Consider the following 20953-nt stretch of genomic DNA (forward strand, 5'->3'; position numbering starts at 1 on the left):
ACGCATTTCATAAAATCTAAATAAGTCTGTTGATGGCTGGTGAGTTAAGTTTGATTGGGAGGAAGAAAAGACGCGGATCCTTGGTTGAACTGAGCTTTAGTAAGACAAACAATAGGCCTTGGCACTTAGTCATGACTATACTGAGCGCAGGGCCAATTGAGGGTTGTAGCAATACTCCATATTATTCGGGATGCATTGACGCACTCATTGGGACTCCGCTGTGCCAAAGCTGACGTCACTGCTACTCGCCTATTCACATATCAACGTAACTGTGTGATTTATTGTGCTGCGTAAACAGTATATTAAAAAATGTATAGCTTTTAAGAAAACAACATTGTGGGTCTCTTTTTTGACCTATCGTATAAATTCTTGTTACGGCTCTGGCCCGCTGAACCTACCCCACATTCAAACTGAAAACTTTTATTTTTAATGGTTTATAGTTTTAAAAAGCTTTCTGTTCCGGAATTACATTTATAAAAGGTTGAAGGTCAAATATATAGTACGGTACTTACTCTGGTGGATCGTAAGGAAAACGTGCTATAAATACACAACAACGTCCTTTGCCAGGTATATCTAACATATCCACTTGAGGTTCACTGATGCCATTGTTCAAATTATGATTGCGAGCTAAAAGAAACGATATGAGAAACAAGAACAAAGTGGGGTAAGGGTATTGGTTTAACGAAGCAAGCAGTACGATTACGCGCTTAAACTAAAGGATCTGCTTCGAAACTAAAATTATGTTTCAAAACTAAACTTGAAATTCAAGTGATACACTTACTTTCTAAATCCAATGGCGCTAAAGCTAAACCACTTCGACTGTGCATCAAACTGTCCTGGAATTCATCCAAGCCCCAGGTATTAGGTGGTATCGGTGAGCAAGGCGAACTACGATTTCCGTAACGTGTCAACGGTATATCGATCTCTTCCAACATTTTCATTTTGGTAGCATTGCGCAGGGCAGCCGATGTGAAGGGATATGATGCGGACGAGGCCACGTCGAGAAATGAAGGCGGTGGACCAAAAGTGTTCTGCAATCCGGGTGCCAACCCACTAACACCACTGCCGAGGCCATAAAGCGATGATGTGCCGGCAAGACCGGTACCCAATCCGGTTAGACCGCTGGTGCCGAGTAGAGCGCTTGTATCCAGTCCCGGGATTGAGGGATGTGTTAGAGAGGCGCCCAATGGTGGTAGGCCAGGTGTGGGACCGGTACCACTCAGCCCAAGGGCTGAGTAACTGTTCGTGCCCGTGGGTAAATTATGCGAGTTCAGCGAGAGGATAGGCATAGTTGTGCTCTGTAAATTGTATAGTTGTATTGTGCCACGCTATTATTATTGCAATATTGGTAATTGGTTGTTTGATTTTTTATTTGTTTTTATAAGCAAAATTGAGTACACACACACAAAGATACAAAGTAGACAGTGTTGACAATTCGAATTTGAAAATTCGAAAAAAATATTGCAACGTTTTTTGTTTGATTTTTTTGGTGGATAAATATTATTGTTGTTTTTTGTTTTATTGCATTGGTTAGTTGATGTTGTTGTTGTAATTATTTGCATTTTGTGTAGTTTTGTTGTTGTCGTTTTTTATTAAAAACAAAGACATAGAGAAATACAGAGACAAATGAGGATACAAAGGCAGACGCATAGACACACACACATACACATATGTACAGGAAACATTGATCACATCACAGTGTGATGAGTGTATGTATGTTGTTTGAATGTGTGTGAGTGTAAATTTTAGAGTATGTTGATAAAACAAGGATACCATAGTTGTTTGTAGTTGTCGTAGTTGTCCACACACACACACACAAAAAGTTTACGAGAAGAAAAGAAACGATTTTATAATAGTCGAAACGGAAACGGATATGAAATGTATATCACAGCAGTTACGACACACACAACACAAAGTTGTACGAGAAAGTTGTAGTTTTATATATGTATATTTGATTGTTGTATGTAGAACAGACGCAGAGGGGAAGAGGCAAAAGATATACAACGAAAAAGAAATCAAAGATACATATGACGACAGCACATATATATAATAGATATTAAAGAGAAGCATACATATATATATAGAGAGAGAATGAGAGAAGAGAAAGAGAAAAAAGAATAGAAAAAATAAAGAAATCATTTTATAATTTCTTTGGGTTTTTCCTTCTTCAGTTGTTGTTTGTTATTTTTAGCAAAAAGGAAGAGAGTGTTTTGTATTTTTGTTAGTTCGAGCAAGCGAAATAGTTGTTAGTCGTTAATGAACTTTTTTTTTTGTTTTTTGTTGCTTGTCCTTTCATCTATCTTTTTCGGGGTCCACACAGCTGACTGGCAAGGAAACCCACAGATGATGAAAGCACAAGCACACGATGTCGCTGTTGCTGCTATTTGCTGCCGAGCGAAATGAATGATGGTTGGTGACGAAAGAGTCCTTTCAACTGGACCCACGAAATATTCGCAAAGCGTAACAATGGTTAAGCGTTCACATGATGACCATGAAAGCCTTTTATTTTTGGAGATGATGAATGCTTTCAACGAACGAACGAAGGTTTTGAGCGTGGTGGTCGATTTACACAAGAAGAATAGAAACGTTAGATAGACTATTATAAAAAAAAAGAAAATGGAAAACATTCATGCAGAAGCCATCGTTAGCAGAAAAAAAACATATTATCAACACCCATACAGATACACATATCAAAAGCATAGAATAGAATTTTGAAAGCATTGAAGAGGAGTAAATATTTTCATTTTTTAATTGGCGAAAGAAGAAATAGTTAGCTTAAAAACGAACGATATTTATTTTGCAGTAAGATTTTGTCTTAAATATGAGTAATATTTCAAACCCTTAAAATCATTAAAATAAAAAGAAAATGAAATGTACATTTAAAGCATAATGACCACCATTTGAGACTCCTAAGCAATGAAACTAAAAACTATTCCAAACAAGATATAATATTTCGATATTCGATATAAAAATTAGTTGTTCTCTATCAAAAAAAAAAAAAAAAAAAACAGTAAGGAAAGTAGTAAAGTCGGATGGGGCCGACTATATGATACCCTTCACCACTTTGGGTATATTCAACAGATGGAATCCTAGCAGACATCGCATTTTTGAGGGACCATTAGCATGAAATTAAACAGGTCTTTCTGCAACCTATAAATTTTGGTCAGGTATAGAGTTGCTTCGAACAATAGGACAAAATTATGTAAATTAATTTAAAGCAAAATATCTTAATGTAAACCGGGACTTTGGTGCACCATTTACTTAAAATCGGACAAAAATATATATGGGATCTATATCTAAATTTGAACCGATTTTTACGAAATTAAAAACACATATTTCTAGACTTAATTCAGTACGCTATCCCAAATTTCGTGCAAATCGAAGGATATATAGGACTTTTGTACACCATTTACCTTAAATCGGACGAAAATGTATATGGGAGCTATAACTAAATCTGAACCGATTTTCATGAAACTTAACTCACATAATTCTAGACCTAATTCATTACGCTGTGCCAAATTTCGTGCAAAGCGAAAGACATATAGGGACTTTGGTGCACCATTTACAAAAAATTGGACGAAAATATATATGGGAGCTATATCTAAATCTGAACCGATTTTTATGAAATTTTACGCACATTATTCTAGACCTAATTCATTACGCTGTGCCAAATTTTGTACAAATCGAAAGATACATAGGGACTTTGGTGTACCATTTACCTTAAATCGGACGAAAACATATATGAGAGCTATATCTAAATCTGAACCGATTTTTATGAAATTTTACGCACATTATTCTAGACCTAATTCATTACGCTGTGCCAAATTTTGTACAAATCGAAAGATACATAGGGACTTTGGTGTACCATTTACCTTAAATCGGACGAAAACATATATTAGAGCTATATCTAAATCTGATCCGATTTATATGAAATTTTACACACATCATTCTAGACCTAATTCATTACGCTGTGCCAAATTTCGTGCAAAGCGAAAGATATATAGTGACCGTTTACATTAAATCGGACGAATATATATATGGGAGCTATATCTAGATCTGAACCGATTTTCCCTAATTTCAATAGGGTTCGTCTTTGGGCCAAACAAGTGATCAATGCCAAATTTCATCCAATTCGGATCATAAATGCGACCTGTACTTTGTTTACAATTTAACATGGACAGACATGGACATGCATAAATCGACTCAGAAAGTGATTCTATGCATGTTCTCAAAAGGAACCATGTGTCTATCTCGTTTCCTTTTGCCTGTTACAAAAATATGCACAAAGACATAATACCCTGTACCACAGTGTGGTAAAGGGTATAAAAATCCAAAGCCAAATGCTGACAGCTAAAACGGGTTGTCGTGTTTGGTGTGCTCTTCGTAGATCAAAAATGCATCACGGTTGAGGTTGAGGTTCACGGTTTACAAATGACATGACGTCAAAATCAAAATTTCAATTTTTTGGTAAGAAAATTTAAGAACCAATGAGAAATTTTCTGCAAGACCTGCAGCAAATTAAAAAATGTGATTTTCGCTAAACCTCTTACACTCTCTGATTGAGAAGCTGTTGAAGTGAGTCAATAGAAAACTTAAAACACATTTCCTGAAAAATCAATTGTTTTTAATTTATGCCGGCATTGCGATCTCAGTTCAATATTCCGAGTTATTGCAATCGGAATGACACATTGAATATACATATACAATATACACCTCATGTGTAGTGTAAAGGACCATTTTAAAGCAAATGGTCGACTATTCCGGGACTATTTCGTGCGAATTGAACTATAACTTCTGAGTGGTATACGACATTTTTTTTTTGCATAACAACATTTAAGAGAAAATGGACTAGTTTGTACAATGACAATACGAGCTCTCACATATCGGCTCAAACCAGCGACATTGGAGCAGCTAAATCATAGACGGATCTCATACGTACTGCACTGATTTGGCACCTACTTTTCTACGACAAAAATGTGCCTCAACAAAATATCAATATTAGACCCCAAGATTATTCGAGCCGAACCCATTTCATACAATTTGAAGTCGATGTAAATGTTCCTCTGTATGGGTGGCTGATGCACACGATAACCTATTTCATCCAAATTTTGCACATAATATTATGTTGTGGAAAAAGAAATCCATTATTTTTTCGGCAGATGGCAGTACTGATAGATTTCTCCTAAAGTATCGATCAAACAATTTCAGATTTATGCTCGTTGGAAGGGTGACATTTCGCAGTAAAAAAATTGTTTTTTTTTTTTGGTTTTGCAAAATAGTCAGGCTGAATCCCAGTTTGTTGTTTTTATAAAAAAAAACAATTATTTTTTAGAGGGAACGTATGGTATTGTTCGCCGAGGGGTAAGGCAGGGAAGACTATAGTTTCGGATCACGCCACTGATCCTCAACAGTTCCCTTTGTTTTTTGTTGGGATATTCTCTCCAGAAGCTATTTATTGTTTCTATACAAAAAACCCAAATGTCTGTTGTAACAAAGCGAAGTACTTAGCTGACCAACGAAAAGAATTTCGCTGGTACCTCACTTCGATGTTAACAAGGCATTTACCATCCCATATCGTAGAGTCCGTTCAGGAATCTACCATAAAACTGTTTTAAACCATTTACAATTTACCATAAACGGCCAGAATTAGCCAACAGGAGAGGTGTATTGTTCCACCAGGATAACGCTAGGTCACACACATCTACAGTGATACGCCCGAAACTTCGGAAGCTTGGTTGGAAGTTTTTGGACTTGGCACCAAACGATTATCATATTTTTCTTTAATGATAAAAATTGGTATCTGGGGAGGATTGTGAAAATCGGCTACTACAGTTTTTTTGCAAATAGGGAGCAGGACTTCTATGAGAGAGGCATTATGAAATTACCTTCAAAATGGCAAGAAATAATACAACAAAACGGTCAATATTTGGACATTCTGAAGCATCGGACATTCCGAAGCATGTTAAAGAAAGTCCTATATAAAAATAATGGATTTCTTTTTTCCATAACCTAATATTTCATCCAAAGTTAAATCGAGTTCGAAGATGTGAAATATTGGTCCTTCCTTCTGGCACCTTCCCAACAAAATTTCGAAATTTTATAAAATAATTTTATAATATAATGCAAAATATGGAATAATGGGGAGTCCGTTTATGGGGCTACCATAAAAAGTGGACCAAAATTTACCATTTTTGTTAGGAAGATTACAGCCAATTTGATTGAGGGTGAAACTAAAATCTTCCTATTTCATCACCAGCATTTTATGTTAGTCAATTTTAATTTCTACACAACAATGTTGTCAGCCGACTATCTGAGCCGATCTAGACATGTGTGTCCGTCCGTCTGTCCATTATAATTTGTAAACGGCCACAGTTATGGACCTATCTTCAAGAAATTTTGCATGTAGGATGGGTTCTGGCCAATGAAGACACCTGTTGTTTTTGAGACCGCAATTATGGTCCAAACGTCGCAAAATTTTACATGGAGAAGAAAAGCATGCCTGTTTTGATAAAGATAGGTCATTATTTTGTGAGTCAAGAAGTTGAAAGTATATCAGAGAGGAGTGGTTTACATAACATTTTTCAAATGTAAATCATGTTCACTAAAATATAATATAAAATGTCGAGTTTGACCGCATCTAACTTGTAAACAGTGACCCACAATATTATAAAAGTTTACTGGTGTAAAGCTCAAAGTCCCCCAATTTCAAATATATAACGTTTTATAAGCTCTACCTGAAATAGACTTTTTGCCAAAAATGTTGATTCCTGACCCATAGTGAATTGGTTCAGTTTTGAGACTTTGTGAGACCATGTATGACCATGTGAAAAAGTCATCCAATCCAACCGGCGTTTTAAGAAGAGTTGTCTGCTTTTCCTTTGACTATTTGCCTATCATATTTTGTTAATATCATGTTCTATACCCAGTGCGAAAAAAATTACAAAAATATTCGAAAATGTATATTTTTTGACAGTTGTGCCATTTTGAGTATGATGTTGTTTTTTTTGAATTTTATCTCAAAGCTAAATTTGTAGATCTTATTAAGGGATACAGATTTTAGTGCTGCACAGTGTAATTGCTCCACCTAGAAACTAGGTAATGCTTTCGTAGATTAAGGAGCTCATCAGGCATACTGGTGAGTCTCTTAAGCAACGGCGAAACGCGTCGTATAATGGTGGGTATGTTGTATTTCTCTGGCTTTACTTTTTATTACATCTTCGATGCTGCAGCTCATCGCAAAAAATTAAATAAAAACATTCCATGGATGATGTTTCGCCATAAAATTCAATATAATTTAATGTTCCGCACAATCGTGAATCGGAATCAATGGCTTTTTTAAATAAGCCACATTTAAAATAAAAAATAACGCCGTTATTCTCAATTTTCTTGTCATTTTTAATAAACCACAAACAGGTAGACAACAACAGCCCTCCAAACCCCCCATGCACATACAAGAAATTGGCTATGCCGCCGCCTATCTACAAAATAATGATTCGATCATTTATCAGTTATTTTGACCCATTTATTTTTGAAAACGAAAATATATTTTATTGCCATGTTGATTTGATGGTTGTCCTTTAAACGATCTAAATAATAGCCATAATTGAAGCTAATCGTATTTTATATTTAAACCACCACGCAAGCCTCCACCCGGCCAAAGAACCTACCAATTTCCAACCACAATAACCATGAACTAAATTTTTGTGAAAGCAAAAAAATAGTGTAACTCTTTAAAATTATGGTGGCGGTGGTAATATGAGTATGAGGCAGAACGAACATGCCTAATACATTATTACCCCATATACTCGTATATGGAGCTGGCATTCCACAAAGCGATTGTTGTTCAGTTATGTGAAAATATGTTGAACGGATTGTTGCGGAATGTTAGCCAGGCTATATTGTTTTAATGGGGGAAATGACTACAGGTAGGCCTGTGTAAAATGTATTTTACTAATATTTAAAATTTTGTTGTGTAAAAAATATTTGTCCAAGGAATATAAAATATTGAAATTGTAGCCTGAGTAGCAAGGACTAAAATTTTTCAATATTGTATATATAAATACATACTATTACCCACCCTTACCCATTACCAACTTCCCCTAAAATTTACGTTTATAGAAACCAAGGAATAGTTTGTGTTTCTCCATTTTCCAAGACCTATCTGTATAAAATATATATTTTTGTATTTGCATTGTACTCGGGCACGGACTCTGTCACACACACACACGCACTCACGTATACTCACTCACTCTCCCACATGGACACACGTTTATAATTAATAATTGTGTACTCGTTAGGGTACATTTTTAGAAGTAGTACTCTTAGTCACAAGCGTCGTCATTCAGTCATCCAGTCAGTCAACAAAGTACTTGACGTTGCACGAGTAAAAGCGTAGAGCATGCAAACATTAAAAATTTAAAAATGTTCAAAGCAAAAGCAACAACAAAATGAAATACAGTACGAAAAAAACATTAAACATTTAACACAGATGACAATTTGCATTTTAAATATTTGAATAAGGCAATGCATAACGGAAATTCAAGAAATAACAATAATAAACAGAACAGCGCAATATAAACCTAAATGACACCATTGAAAGAGTTGAGAGGATGAGAGTGGGGATGTGGGGAAAGGAAATATAATCAGGAAACATAATTTTTTAAATTTAAATTATGAAAAAAAACATATGCTGTGATTTATCGTGTTTAAAGTGTTGTTTAAACATTAAGCTTGTAATATATTACAGAAGACCCGTCTGAAGTCCCAGAATAAATGCTCAAAGTATACACAGTAGAATTAGTATTCATATTTATCCAAACTACGAGGTCTGATCAAATAAGGACGGTTAATGAGTCATGTATTTATTCTTCAATAACTATTTTGTTCTTTTCAAGGGTTTTAATGTCATTGTCATACTTATACGTGGGTGGAAATTTCCAAAGTCCTTGGTGAGTATATTAAAAACCCAGAATGATAAATTCGTTATAGGTCAAATTTTAGGCGTGATGCATTTTTTTTACTTAAACTTTACTTTTGCTTATTTTCGCTAAGAAAAGGCTTATCTATTTTTTTTGAGGATAGAGTTATTGAGTTATTTTTATGATGACATGTCTTTTTTTTTGTAAAACATATCCTGCCTCTATTTGGAGTCCTTGAGGGTTTTCCCTAAATTTAATACTACATGACGAGATTTTTCCACCTACAAATATTCTAAAAAAATTAACATGTTTTCGTCGTGATTTTCAAATAATAAGTACATTATAAAAACTTGATAATTTTCAAAGGGAGTAGGCGATTTAATTAACGTAACTTAAATCAAGTTCTAAAATAGGAAATATCGGTTCAAATCTTTTTTTATCTCCCAAAAAAAAAAAAAAATAACAAACACTTTGTTGAAAATTATTGTATTAATTGTATAATATGATGCGAATGGAGTATCCGATTTGAGCCAAACTATTATCACGTTTATTACATTCGTTAAAAAGTTATATTGGGCTGGGGATAAAGAAATTCATTGGACCGGTCGTCGAAAATGTCGATAAAATTGGAGAAGTGATCGAAGTTGACCGATGTTAGCAGTCGTAACATCGCCCAGGAGCTAAAAATCGACCATTTACACTAAGCTGGATACAAAAAGAAGTCCGATGTTTGGGTGCCACACCAATTAACAGAAAAAAATAGCATGGATCGAATCTCTATCTGCGAAGTCTTGACCAAACGGAATCCATCTGCGAAGCCTTGAACATTTCTTAAACGGATAGTGACTGGAGATAAGAAATGGATCACACACGATGACCCTGAGCGAAAACGATCGTGGTCAAAGAACTGTGAAACACCTTAAACGGTGGCCAAATCAGGACTAACGGCCAGGAAGGTTCTGCTATGCAATGGACTGGAAGGGGATTATTTATTATGAGTTGCTTCCATATGGCCAAACGCTAAATTCTGATCTCTACTGTCAACAAGTGGACAATTTGAAGATAGCAATTGACCAGAAAAGGCCGGAATTGGCCAACAGGAGAGGTGTCGTTTTCCACCAGGACAACCCTAGGACACATACATCTACAGTGACTCAACAGAAACTTCGGAAGCTTGGTTGGGAAGTTTAAATGCACAGGCCAGGATTGACACCAAGCAATTATCCTATTTTTCTTGCATTGCAAAATTTGTTTAATGATGATTTACAAAAAGAGCGGAACTTCTATGAGAGAGGCATTATGGAGTTACCTTTAAAAGCATGGGTGGCCCAGCGTTGGTTGGTGGAACACGCCACCTCACCTGTTGTCCACTTCTGGCCAAACCAAAACCAAGATTGCACATAATTTTCTGTTAGAATATCGGAACCATAAACACCATTCACAATTGTAGCCGCTTGGCTTGCATTTTCGCCTTTATCAAAGAAAAACTGTAAAATGTACCGAATTTTCTCATTGTTCACATAAATTTTTAACACCCTGTATCAGGCAACATAATGAACCAAACAAAAAACAGCAAAATAATTGTTTACTTCGAAATGTCACCCTTCCAACGAGCATAAATCTGAAATTGTTTTATCGATACTTCGGGAGAAATCTATCAGTACAGCCATCTGCCGAAAAAATAATGGATTTCTTTTTCCCCAACCAATATAAACAGCGTAAAATTCTATGATGATTTACATATGTGTCTGTCCATTTTAATCACTCTAGTCTCTTAACGAATTGAGATATACCCCAAAATTTTGCATAGAGTTGTCTTTTGTCTGCTGGCATGTTAAGTTCGAGCCCCCATATAACGGTATTCCGCAATATATTAAAATAGTCAACTGATTTGATCCGCGTGTAGGAGTTGTCCCCATATTTATTCCACCATATAATGTGGAATATTCTGAACTCGAAATTGTCTGTTTATATCCTACAAAATATGGCATTCTAAGAATCATACTAACGTTAAAGGACATTGAAATACAAAACTAAAAGATCAGGTTCGAAAATATAGTGTAACGGTCCAAATTTAGGCATAGCCCCTATAAAGTGATTCATCCCAATTAAAATTAGGTATTTTATATGTCGAGATATAAAACTAAAAGGTTCGGTCCGAAAATGAGTTATACCAGAGGTCCTTTTTTAGTGTAGCCACATGTAACTTTTTTTCCAGTATTTTGAGTATTTTATTTGAGTATTTCAATGTGGAATTTTAAGATATCTCCATTTAAGGATGCTGAAATTTATATTTTGTGGGCATAGTAATTCTCGACATTCGTTTAGAAAAATCGTATGATTTTCGGTATATTGAATATTTAGAGTCATTCCAAATATTCCTAACAGAAGTAATCAATATTTAGGTATAACTTCATATAATTATGCCCTCTAAATTATTGGGTAATGGTTGACGTTTTAGGGTTTTGTTGGATAGGTCCACTTTTTAGAATGTCCCCAAAATGTTGCCCATTATTAATTACAACAGAAGTCGTGACAGTATAATATAGTGGAAATTTCATTGCAAATAAAGCCAACCTCAATCACAACACTTTTCTTAAAAATAAAAACATCCGAAGAAAATGTTCCACATGGTCAACCAACAAAATTGGATCCCTTGACAATTTAAGAAAAAATGTAATCTCATCCATTCGCATTTCCATTCTAAATGACGAAAATTAATAATAATTCTCGAACATTGGCTTAGCATCCTCCAACAAAATAGTGCAGAAGAAGTAAACTTGTATGTGACAGAACCATACAAAAAATCAACGAAAAAAAACAAAAAGTGAAATTAATTAAATAATCTCGTTGCTCAGAAAATTACATTTGAGATAATATCAGAAAGAAAAAACACACACACTCACAGACAGCCAAATCAACTGTCCAGATAACTAAAGACACAAAACAAAAGGAAATGAACTAGAAGGAAACAATACAATTAGGTAGGCACTTGATATTTACAAAACATTAACGGAAGCGCCAGAACGAACAAAGGCAAAATAGGAATAAAAAAGAAGCAAACAAGAAACGATAACATTACGCCATCCATTACGTCCACTTAACGTTCAGCTGCTACGTAACGTAGAAGTAACTAGTAGTGCACGCATACACACATATATACAAACTGTACAATGTGTGCGCGAACACACATACACACACACAGAACAGCATTGATAATATCTGGGAATCGAAACGAAACAAAACGAGGGGTGGTATGATAATGCGGTGGTGATCCACTGTGTCTGGACAGGTCAAGGAAGTGTTTGATTCGAATCGGTTTGACAAAGGCAATGAACGAATGAATGAATGAATGGATTGTGCCGTTGCTGGTGAGGGGCGAATGAAAACTTATCGGACCTAATTTTTACTTCAATATGCGAACAAGGCACAAATGCGTGAAAACATATGGATGTATGTATGTACAGTATGGAAAACAGAAAACAAAACTTTGTGCAAAGTCAGTGTATGTCGACGAATGGGTGATAAAATTGTGTAATGTGTGTGTGCGTGCGAGTGATTATCATGAGTAAGCGATTTATAATGCGAATTAAGCGGGTGTAAGTATGTATGTATGCTCATGTATGATTGGTGGGTTATTGCTATGCTATTGCTGTAGTTGTTGTATCAATAGTTAGCTGTAGCGGTAGTAGTAGTAGAAGTTGAAGAATTGTGGTAGTTTACCTGACTTAATGCTGATGGCATAGACTTCATCGTATGAATATTTACCGGCAATGGTGGAATGCCAGTGATTCCACTTGTTCCACTTAACAGCTTGTCCACCGCCGATGTACCCGCATGCCCGCCACCATATGCCGCAGATGCTGCTGCAGCGGTTATGGCATGACTGCTCATGCTCGAGGAAATGCCACCGATTGAGTTTGGCACTAAAGCCGATATGGATGTTAGACCTGTGCCCGGAGCGTGTGCGGTAGTCGCCGATAGGCTGGATACAACACCGCCGGGAGCACTGCTGCCATTGGGTAGACTTGAGGTAAGGGCCGATGAATAGCCTGTTAGAGCACCACTGCCAATGGTCCCAGCCGTTACACCGGTCGTACCACCCAATACAGCTCGCTTATAACGATTCAGTTCTTCTTCAAGTTCTGCAAGAAAAAATTGATTTGAATTAGAATTTGTTGTTTAAAATTAATTTGATTCGGTAGTTACCTGTTTTTGATATGGTTTTAAATTCGCTATTTGTATTCAATATGGAACTTGATGGCATGGCTGATAATGCTGCTGATGTCCGGGGATGTTCTAGTTCGGCCAAAACTCGATTATCCTGTTGAAACAGAGAATAGTAATGTGAACAATTTTTAGAATCATGAGCGGTATGTTATGAAATGCTCACATCGAAAGAAATAAAATTTCTGAATTTCATAAATTCTGAAGAATGCAAATATACCATAAATTCTTTGAATCTTTAAAAGTATATTGGCAGTTTCCAGCCCCCTGAAATTCTGAAATTTATTTCTAAATATTGAAATCGAATATTTCTGAGCTGAAATGTTTATCTAATGTATTGGATATTTAGTAAGCAGTGATATTATAAAAATACTTGGGTTGTCCGTCTGTTAGTATTGAAAATGCTCTACGCTCTTTTGTAATAACCGCCAAATGAGGAGAACTCCACATTTGCAGTGCTTTGTAAGTTTTAACCTTGTCGCCGATGAAAATTGTTTGTAATTTGTGTTTCAAGTTTTTTAAAAGTTGACAGTATTTTTTTTACTGAAAACAATTAATTTAGGTCCATGTATTGGAATAAGCCTTTCGAGTGTCGATTTATTTTTTGGAAGGGCAGATTGGGTAATAATATTACACGAATGGAAACTAAAGTGAAAATAAAACCAGTGAGCGGAGCAGTAAAGTCAAACGGGGACGAACATATGATACCCTACACAACTACCACGGAAATCTACCTTTCTGCGGTTCTATATTCTGAGCTTTTGCAAATAATTACCGATATTTGCACCCTTTTGACAAATTATATGTCAACGGCTCGACTTTTTAACACTGGCATATTTTCGAAGTCTTATTTTCCAGAGGTGAATATTTACGCCATAAAATACAAAATTTGGTCCGTTTAGGTTTTGGTAGATTTGTCTTTCGGAATATTGACTAGTCATCATCTAAACAGCCTTTCTAAGTATTTGGTCAGATTCCCTTCACCGTATGAAATATGTGACGTTCTGCAAAAAATAATGACCTCTATAGCGATCAGAAAATCTGACAATAATAATATTGAACTAATTAAATGTAACGTAAAGCTTGCATTACCATGCTTACAAAGTGGTCTGAGTTAACATTTAGGTCAGAAACCGTTCGTGGCATATTTTCGAAAATAACGGGTATTTTTATTATATTTAAATTGTATCCCATTTTGAAACAAATTTCTATCTAAAATAAATTTTGGTAGTCATATCTCTAAGGTATCCCGAATAAAACCTAATCTACTACAGACCGTTGTCGTCTGATTTACAGGATTTTCAAGATTGGGCGTCATTTGACTACTCTATTTGTTTAAATCGATGTAAATGTAATTATAACTCAGCTCTCATAACATTGTTTCAGAAATAACGAAAATTTTAATTATATGGAAACTAGAAAAGTACCGGCTACTTCGTACTTACTTCTTTAGTACCAATTGGTACCAAAAACCCCTTGGGTCCTTCTTTCTAACCCTCTGTCAGCGACAAACATTCAAAATTTTAGGTTTCCAGCTCTCTCCGTTATCCAAATCCGAATTGTTCAAAATTTAGTGAATTTTCTATTTACTATTGGTACATAAAACTCCAAGTTTCCAAAGTTGTCTCCATAGCTCAATACTACACTTCAACAGAAATCTAAATTCCAAATCTCAGAATTCAACCAACTCCAATTGTTTTTTCAAATTTAGTAATTTTCATACTCATAAGTAATAATTTCTAAAACTACATCAATCCTACACTCTAAAAGTAATCTTACTTATACCAAAGTCCAAATTGTACCAAATTTAGTATCTTTCGTACTCATAAGTACGAATATCCAAATCTACCTCATCCTGATTTCAAATAGTCCAAATTTAAGAATTCCAGCTCTGTCTGTTCATTAAAAACCAAATTATACCAGATTTGGTATCATTCTGTACCATATTTGGTACCATATACCAAACCAATCTCAATATTCCAAACCTGCTTTCAATCGTAAGTCCATATTTAAGAATTTCAGCTCTATCTGTTCACTAAATTGTACCAGATTTGGTATCATTCTGTACTTTTCCTACACTCCCAGAGTAAACTAAGTTGCAACGTTCAGCCCTATCCGTTTACAGAGATCCAAATTGTACCATATTTAGTACCATTTAGTACTTTTCGTACTTATGTCTTCGAATTTCCAACACTATTTTCAAATCCATCCATCTCTATCCTTTCACTCAAAACTAAATTGTACTAAACTTAGTACCATTTAGTACACATAATTACGTATTTTTAAAACAATTTTTTTCAAACTTAAATCCAAATTTTAGAATTCCCGCTCACACAAAACGAATTCTACCATATTTAGTATCATTTAGTAATTCTCGTATCCATAAGTACGAAATTCCAATACTTCCTAAATTCTGTAATTTTTATTCCAAATTTAAGTTTACTATCTCTATCCGTTAACTTTAATCAAAACTGTACCAATTTTTATACCATTTAGTACACATAATGCGGAATTTTCAAAACTATCGACATATCTCAATTCTGCAATCCAACTGTAATATTAATTCAAAATTCAATTCAAAAAAATCCCTAAACTATGTCAATCCTACACTCCAACAGTAATTTTAATTCCAAAATTCTGGAGTCCAGCTCTATCCGTTGTACAAAATATAGTACCATCTAGTACACATAAATACTATGCTTCCATATCTCAATTCTATATTCCAACATCAACCATTAGTCAAAATTTTAGGTTTCCAGCTCTCTCCATTCAACCAAAATCCAAATTGTACCAAATCTAGTGCCGTTTAGTACTTTTCGTACACATAAATACGAGTTTCCAAACATGTCTCTATAGCTCAATCTTCAACAGGAATCTCAATTCCAAATTTCAGGTTTTCAGTTCTATCCTTCCAAGCAAACCCCAAATTGTATTAAATTTAGTACCATATAGTACCTTTCGTACTAATAAGTACGAATTTCATACTCTACCTCAGTCCTACACTCCAACAGTCATTTCAATTCCCAATTTGAAGACTTCAGCTAAATCTGTTCACATAAATCCATCTTGCACCAAATTTAGTACCATTTTGTAAATTTTTTGTACAAATAAGAACGATTTTGCAAAGCTACCTCAATCCTGTACTCCAATAGTAGTCCTAATTCCGATTATCAGGATTCCATCTCTACACACTTAACTGAATGCAAACAGTACCAAATTTAGTACCATTTTGTACTTTTTATACACATAAGTACGAATGTCTTAAACCATTTCCGTACATCAACACCACTTCCCTACCTGTATTCCATTTAAAATTTGAAGATTCTAGCTATATTTGTTCAATATGTTCAATATATATATATATATATACAATTGGAACTAAATTTAGTAAATTTTAGTACTTTTAGTACACTTATAGGTCAAATTTCCACAAACCCTTTTGCACATCTTTCTAACTTTCCATCAGTGACTCACATTCCAAATTCTAGATCTTCTCATTCGCCTAATACATAGGGTGCCATATTTGGTATATTTTAGTACTTTTCGTACCCTTCTAGTTAGAATTTGCAAAAACCAAGAACAACCCACACTCAGCATTTCTAGCTTTAGCCGTTTCGTCTTGGCGATGATCTGTCAGTCACTCACTTAACACTAAGCTCTTTTATATATATATGGAAATAAGTTGGGCGCCATTTACTATCTAAAAAAATCCTTAACATTTTATTAACTGTCCTTTTTTGAGCACGTTTTACTGTATATAGCTCTAGCCGTTTCGTCTGGGCGATGATCTGTCAGTCACTCACTTAAGTCTGAGCTCTTTTATATATATGGAAATAAGTTGGGCGCCATTTACTATCTAAAAAAATCCTTAACATTTTATAAACTGCCCTGTCAAAATAAGCAACATCGGTTCATGGTTAGTAATGTTTAGTAGCAGCATAACAAATTTTGAGATTTTAGTAAAAAATTTCCATAATAAGTTACAGATCTCCTTGGGATTTTTTCTATGGAATCGCTTCTTAGGTATTTGGTTGAATGTGACAAATTCCCATTTGATTGGACAAACATCAAATCGGACTATTTATATTTTATCTGAGCCGTTTTAGACTTAATATGGTTGGGTCAAATATAATTTTATGGTTAGTTTAGGCTATGCAAAATTTCGTCACTTTGGTTCACCTTTTTTATATGGGATAGTTCCAGTCGAACTTCCATAACTCGAATCACAATTATCTCGGAAAAAAACCTCCAACTTATGAGGACTTTGAATTATGGATTTAAATATAATTGCACTGTGCGACAAGATTTTGGGCGGGGGTAGAAAGTTCCTAATGGGGATGAAAGACCTTGGTGATTATATGAAAACCCCAGAAGGAAAAATTCGCCATAAGTTCGGAGATATGACGTGATAATTTCTTATTATAATTACTATTATAATTGATTTGTAGTTATTGTAAGTATTACTTCAGATCAAATCGAATGAGGATTTTTTTGTAAAACATTTCGCCCTTCTAGCTCGAAAGCAGACACAAGGATGTGTCCTTTTCGTCCTTAATTTATTAAACCGGACTCCAATTAAAACAAGATTCAATTTTTAATCCTCGCAATATTCTACAAAAATATTCCTCATATAATTTTATGTTGGGTTCTCCAAGAGGAGAAATCGATATTTTAATGTTTTAATGGTACATATATTTCAACAAATTTTGCGTTATTTGTTCATGTCACTAAAATTCCAAAAAATAAATTTCGAGGAAAAAAGAACCGGGTTTCTAAATTTTTTAAACATTATATTCGAAAAAAATAAAAAAAAACAAAAAGAAAAACAGGATATTCAGATCTAAAAATCTTTGAACATCGAAAAAATGGCAAATCCATAGAGAGTGACAGAGAGACTGGTACTGATCAAATACTGTCCCTTGAACACTTTGTGAGATATTCTTATAAAAATATCGATATACAAAAAATATTATATATAAAACATAATATATAACAAATACAAAGCAAACACAAAAACTACTTAAAAATAATTAAACAATCTAAACTACAACAATAACATAAGAAGAGAATAAAATTCAATTGCATCAAAAGCGCTTGGGGATATTTTCACGGGGTGCATGTATTACTAACTGTGACGTCATGAACCATTCATGGATTGACATGAAACGTGTATTTTGACACACAAAAAAGACAAAAGAAGAAACGGACATACATTAGCTAGAGATAAACGTGCCTGTTCAATTTTAGCCATTATGATATCGATCTCTGAACCCTGATCCTCGCGACCGATCGTTGGCGCCCAGGTAACCGATGTGGTGGTGCCCGATGATACTGGTGGGCCACTCGACGAGACGCCAATTGTCGAACGCATATCGGACATGTTGCGCATATCTGATGTGGCATTACGCATATCCGAAGCGGCACTACGCATATCTGAGGCGGCATTTCGCATATCCATTTGACGCATTTCCGACATGTTTCGCATTTCAGTTAAATTGCGCATATCCGAGGCGGTCATATTTCGCAATTCGGCCGCATTACGCATATCAGACATATTTCTCATATTGGAGGCGGCGGTGGCAGCAGCTGCTGCAGCGGCGGCATTATTGCGCATCTCTTGAATGTTGCGCATTTCATTTAGATTTCTCATTTCGGCAGCATTGCGCATTTCCGCCATATTGTGTAGATCTGCTTCATTGCTGGCGCGGGCAGATTTTGTTTTCATGGCAGCGGATAACTCAATTTGTAATTCTTCGCAGCGGACATTTTCCAAAGCAGCCTAAAAAACCAGAAGATTATATTATAGATTTTTTAATATTTTTTTTTATATTTCTTGCGGTCCCGTTGCGATAAAAATGCAATTCGTTTAACCGTTATCTATTTTCGATTATAAAAATATTGCAGTCTTTATCACACTCCACCACTAATCTCATTCCATCCACCACAAACTTACCTTTTTCTCCAATTCTCTGGCACGAGATTGTAAATTTTCTATGGCTTCTATGTCCTGACGACTGCCCGAGGAGCTGAGAGTGCGAATTTGTGCCAAGGTTTCCTGAAAACAATTTTCAAAATTTATTTTCACATCTCAGTGATTTTGTTTTTGCCGTTTTCAGCCGTTAATCTAAACTAATTTATTAAATTTGCTATCACTTAAAATTGCCCCCACTAAAGGCTTACCTGATGTGCTCTCTCGATTTCCGCACGACGCGTTTCCGCATCTCGTAATTGCAGGCTTAACGAGTCCATCATACCGTTACCGGTTGTCGTCTGATGCAGTTGTGTGTGGTGCATTCTTTCATATGGCATTCTCTGAGCAGATATAAATCTGCTACAAATGCCAGTTGGAGAGAGAGAGGAAGTTGTCTTTAGTCAATGACTGGATGTATGTGTGTTGGTGTGTGTGAGTGAGTGTTTCTATGGATGTTGTCTATATTCTAAAGGCTGAAAAGAAATGAGAAAAAATAATATTATGAAGATTAATATCAAATTGATGTTGAGAGCTTGATAATTTGTTGTATTTAAAAATGAAGGAAAATAGTTAATAGTGTAGACAGTTGTCCATTTCTCAAGATAATCATCGAGGAAATTGTGGACATCTATACACACATCAGTGTCCGCAACTTCATTTGGAGTAGTGGTTAAATATATTCTAAATATGTATATGAGCAGGCTTCTGTTCTTTAATAGGGCATATATTGCCTCCCCACTTTGACACTTTCTTCACAAGTTTGTTCTGTAGTAAAAATTTTCACAATTTTAAAAATTTTCAAATTCTCTCCAGAAACCCATATTAATAAATTTATCCACCGAAGCTCTTAATATTTCATTGCATGAAAAGCGACATAAAATCTAACCTTGATTTCCTTTTGTTTACTCCTTGCAAAGAACAGCATTCATTTCCTACTTGAATTTCAAACATAAATATTTAATTCGGTATTATCTCGAGTAGGTTATTATGCGATGTTCTCTGTGTATGTGTGTGTGTGTTTGCAAACTTTTATAGCAGACGAGAGAAAAAAAAAACTATGTTCGAAAGGGGGTTAAGGTACCGTTGTCATCGTCATAAGGATGACAATGACGGCGTTGTCGAAGCCGATGCCGATGATGATGACAATGATTGTTAAGATGACCTCAGATGATTTGAAATATTTCTGCTGGGTTAAGTTGATAACCTAAATACCGACATGTTGCATGCTAACGAGTATTAATTCTGTTTTTTTTTTTATTTTATATGACAATTCAAGATGAAAACATGGATTGCTTAGCATATTATATTGTCTGCACAGTGTCGGTTGAGAGGAAATTAGACGTTTGTTGGAAATATATACAGTAAGGAATAACATTTTTGATACAAAGAAACAATTACGTTTACTTTTATTTTAATGGTTGGAATGGAATCTCTGGCCCACTTCACTATGGACCAGATATCCGATTTTTAGCCATAATTAGAGCAGGGGTTTATGAAATAAATAAATATCACAAATAAATGTTTCGGGGACGCTGTTTAAGATTCTGCAAGAAAAATTTATACATTCAATAGGGTGGATCGAAAATGGCTGTCAAATTTTTAAAACAAATTGAATTTAACCAATTATTGTTGGAAACGTTTTGTTGAATTATGATCAATAATGGCAAATATGAATTCAGATCTTTGAAATCAAATGAAATGAATCCAAAATGTCGGATCAATTATAGGAAAAATCAAGTAAAAACTATATTAAGTTTGTCACAGCCGAACTTTTTATACCCTCCACCATGAGGATGACAATCAAAATATCTAAAATTAGTGGGGGCTTTTAGGAGAA

The 20953-nt window shown here is 35.0% G+C and overlaps 1 protein-coding gene across 1 annotated transcript; it reads right to left on the minus strand.

Moving 5' to 3' along the window:
* Window positions 1-508: 508 nt before the first annotated feature.
* Window positions 509-19491, minus strand: LOC133324747 (mucin-19-like). The gene is made up of 8 exons (XM_061533587.1): window positions 19326-19491; window positions 19099-19200; window positions 18852-18924; window positions 18379-18536; window positions 13128-13242; window positions 12642-13063; window positions 782-1298; window positions 509-627 (listed from the first exon to the last, which is right to left on the minus strand). Exons 1-8 carry the CDS (start codon window positions 19452-19454, stop codon window positions 509-511), a joined length of 1635 nt encoding a protein of 544 aa, XP_061389571.1. The 5' UTR covers window positions 19455-19491.
* Between the last annotated feature and the right edge of the window lie 1462 nt (window positions 19492-20953).

The sequence above is a fragment of the Musca vetustissima genome, unplaced genomic scaffold, assembly GCF_032173495.1.
Source record: "Musca vetustissima isolate MV318-11 ecotype Yass unplaced genomic scaffold, APGP_CSIRO_Mvet_v1 utg597, whole genome shotgun sequence".
Lineage (NCBI taxonomy): Eukaryota > Metazoa > Arthropoda > Insecta > Diptera > Muscidae > Musca > Musca vetustissima.